General features: G+C 39.8%; 1 protein-coding gene across 3 annotated transcripts in view; it reads right to left on the bottom strand.

The window, feature by feature from the left end:
• Positions 1 to 212: 212 nt before the first annotated feature.
• LOC123968017 (potassium voltage-gated channel subfamily G member 2-like) overlaps positions 213 to 2,967 on the bottom strand; it is a 12,410-nt gene continuing 9,655 nt past the window's right edge. For all 3 annotated transcript variants that reach the window (XM_046044481.1, XM_046044480.1, XM_046044479.1), the window contains one exon: positions 213 to 2,203. In XM_046044481.1, coding sequence (XP_045900437.1) covers positions 1,325 to 2,203 — 879 coding nt within the window. In that variant the 3' untranslated portion in view covers positions 213 to 1,324. The remainder of the gene's footprint in view (positions 2,204 to 2,967) is intronic.

Here is a 2,967-nt window from a genome sequence, read left to right as displayed (position 1 = left end):
GGGAGATGGGAACTCCCTTTGGGCTTTTTCACTTTGCAAATCTGTTACATGCACAAAAAAGAGATATAACTCCATAAAGGAGAGGGGAAAAGCCAAAAAGCATAATACCACCTCTTTAAGGCATTCTCTTAACTGATGGTTGGCTATTTGCTGTAATTATTTAAATAGTTTTATCTTGTTCCTTATGTAATGTTTTGGATTGATTTGAAAGTTGTTATATAAATAAAGTTACTGTTATTTAAGACATCAAAAATACAATTGCAAAGGTGAAACATCTGTCCAAAAAAACCCCAACATCATGACTTCTTAAATATAATATTACTTTGCAAACAAATCATTTTCACTCCTCACTCTTGTCTAAAAGTAAATTCTCCACAACAAAGGTTTACTTCCTAAAACACATCTAAAGTTTTTAGAATCATCCAGCCAGAAAAACTCTTGATGACCCTTAAATCATAATATAATGACCACTAAAACATAAAATGGACTTTGTCTATCTCGTCTCAATCACATAACAGACGAACCCTTTTCTCTTCAGAAAACCTGCCTCTCTACAGCTAATGGCAATATACCTGAACCTCACTGTACGCACAATCTTTGTGAGAAATTCTGCTTCACATTGGTAATTGTTTTTCACAAGACGTGTTAACAGACCGTCTTTCCTTATACATAAGAAACTATTTGTTTTGAGCATCATAAAAATTGCAATTTGTTTTGTAAAATAAAAAAACAAATCAAAAAACATCTTTAATAGATTTCATCTCTCTAGCCCAGGGATGTCCATAACAAATGTCTCCGTTAAAAGTCTGAGTGATCAGGAAATTTCACAAGTCAAAGTTGAATCATCTCACATTTATGTCTGACGTTTGGAGGTTCCCATCCTATATCACCACTGGTAAACTTATGAACTCTGTAATGAATTATCCTCTGAATCCACTAAACATTAATATCCTTAAAAGACAAAGGCTCTTGCCACTATAATGGAATATTGATATTAGTGCTTTGTCCTGGTTTGCCACCAGTCAGCCACATACATTAACAACAACTCTTTTATGCTCAACTAGTAAGATTATATCAGCTGAATAAACTAACATGCTCACAATCGAATAATCTACTTTAACACCCACATTACAACATTTAATTTGAAAAGCTAAATAATTAATACCCACAACCTCTCGTGTTGCTATGACTGCCTCAACCCTTCAGGGAAGACTTTCTACAGTATTTTGGAACTTGGCTGCAGGAATTTTCTTACACTTTCATCCGATGTTGGGAATGGATGTCCACATATCTTGGCCATACTTTATAGTGTATCTCTGTGAACTCAACAAGTCACTGGAGAAAGAAGAGGTTGATGACTCTTGCTCCGAGCCAGCACTGTAATGTCTTTCACAAAAAGGTAATAAGGATCATCTAGACCAGGTAAAAGATCAGTTTCTGGCCAGTCATCAGGCCAAGTTTCTCTTTCTTTCATGCTTTCCTCAGCCTCAGTGGCGAGCTCAGCCCCCCTCTCCTCCTTCCACAGCCTCTTGTGCTCCTCCTTGAGCTCGTTGTAGGTGCACTGGAACGTGTGGAAGATAGATGTGGAAGGGAAAGACAAAATGAGGATCCCTGATAAGATGCTGATCAGTGCCACAAATTGGCCAGGGATGCTGTGGGGCACCATGTCACCGTACCCCACCGTGGTCACCGAAATGATGGACCACCAGTATGACGCTGGGATGCTGCTGAAGCTGAGCTGGGGGGATTTGGCACTGTTTGGAGCCAGCTCACTCTCAGCGAGATGCACCAGTGGGGAGAATAGAGTCACCGAGATACACACAAAGAGCAGCAGCAAGCTGAAGTCCGTCATACTCCGGTGGATAGTCAGCCCCAAAGTCTGCAGACCCAGAGAGTGTCGGGCCAGCCTCATCACATACAGTATACGCAGGGCCCTCATCATACGCAGGATTAGCCCCAGTTTATCCATTGTGCTCTTTCCTGCACCGGCCACAATGTCCTGCACAGACTCATCTCTGAGCTCCAGAAACAGGGACACATAGTAGGGCAAGATGGCAGCAGCATCAATGATGTTCAGAGGGCAACGGGCAAACTCCAGCTTGCTCTGTGCGTGGAAAAATCGCACCAGAAACTCTAGGGAGAACCAAGCAACACAAAAAGACTCCACCATAAACATGTCGCGGCACTTTTGGGAGCATTTACCCTGTGGAGAGAACAAAAGACAAAAGTACTGATTACATTTTACAGGCCTACAAATGAGGTGAAGTTTCAGTAAAAACAAATCTTATATTGCTAAACTACCCTGCTAGTTGTTGTGGATGTTTCAGCTCCTTAACTCTCATTGCAGGTCATATTAGAAAGGAAATCAACTTGTGACCTCGGGGGAATACGTTTCAATTAACAATTTGTAACCTTTGTTTTTTTTTAAGTTATGTCGTCATGTGTGGTGATGAATGTGTGAGCAGAAACTATTTTTAAAAGTCAAAATATTTGCGCGTTTGACATCTGATATTAGCAAAACAGCTGCCTATACATCAACTTTTTAAATGCAATAAATTCACATTGAAGGAAGCAAGAGGAAGCAAGTTATGCTTAATAATGCTTTCATGTTGATTCTTTTTAGATGGGTTCTCCAAAAAATGTTGTCAATAGTTAAACAGTGTCTGTAATATTGGTGCTTTCATCACACACAAACATATCTGAAAACAAATTTGATCCATCAGGTTTCTTCACCAGGCAACCATGTTTGTTGCAAGGGCAGATTCTAGCATCTCCTTTAGTGAGACATTACTATTATTTAGTTATTCACTCAGGGCTTTACAGTAACTTGAACCACCCTTGTACCATTTTCCTGAGAATGGTGGGCCGGAAAAAAAAAAAAAATGGCTTTGATGAGAAGACAGGTTAGCTGCCAATTGTCTCACCTCTCCTCACTCTTTACCTTATTGGACTAGTTACGTTTCACAA

Source organism: Micropterus dolomieu, linkage group LG03 (genome assembly GCF_021292245.1).
Source record: "Micropterus dolomieu isolate WLL.071019.BEF.003 ecotype Adirondacks linkage group LG03, ASM2129224v1, whole genome shotgun sequence".
NCBI classification, from domain to species: domain Eukaryota; kingdom Metazoa; phylum Chordata; class Actinopteri; order Centrarchiformes; family Centrarchidae; genus Micropterus; species Micropterus dolomieu.
The sequence above is the reverse complement of the archived record's forward strand: the minus strand, read 5'-3'. Positions and strand labels throughout refer to the sequence as shown.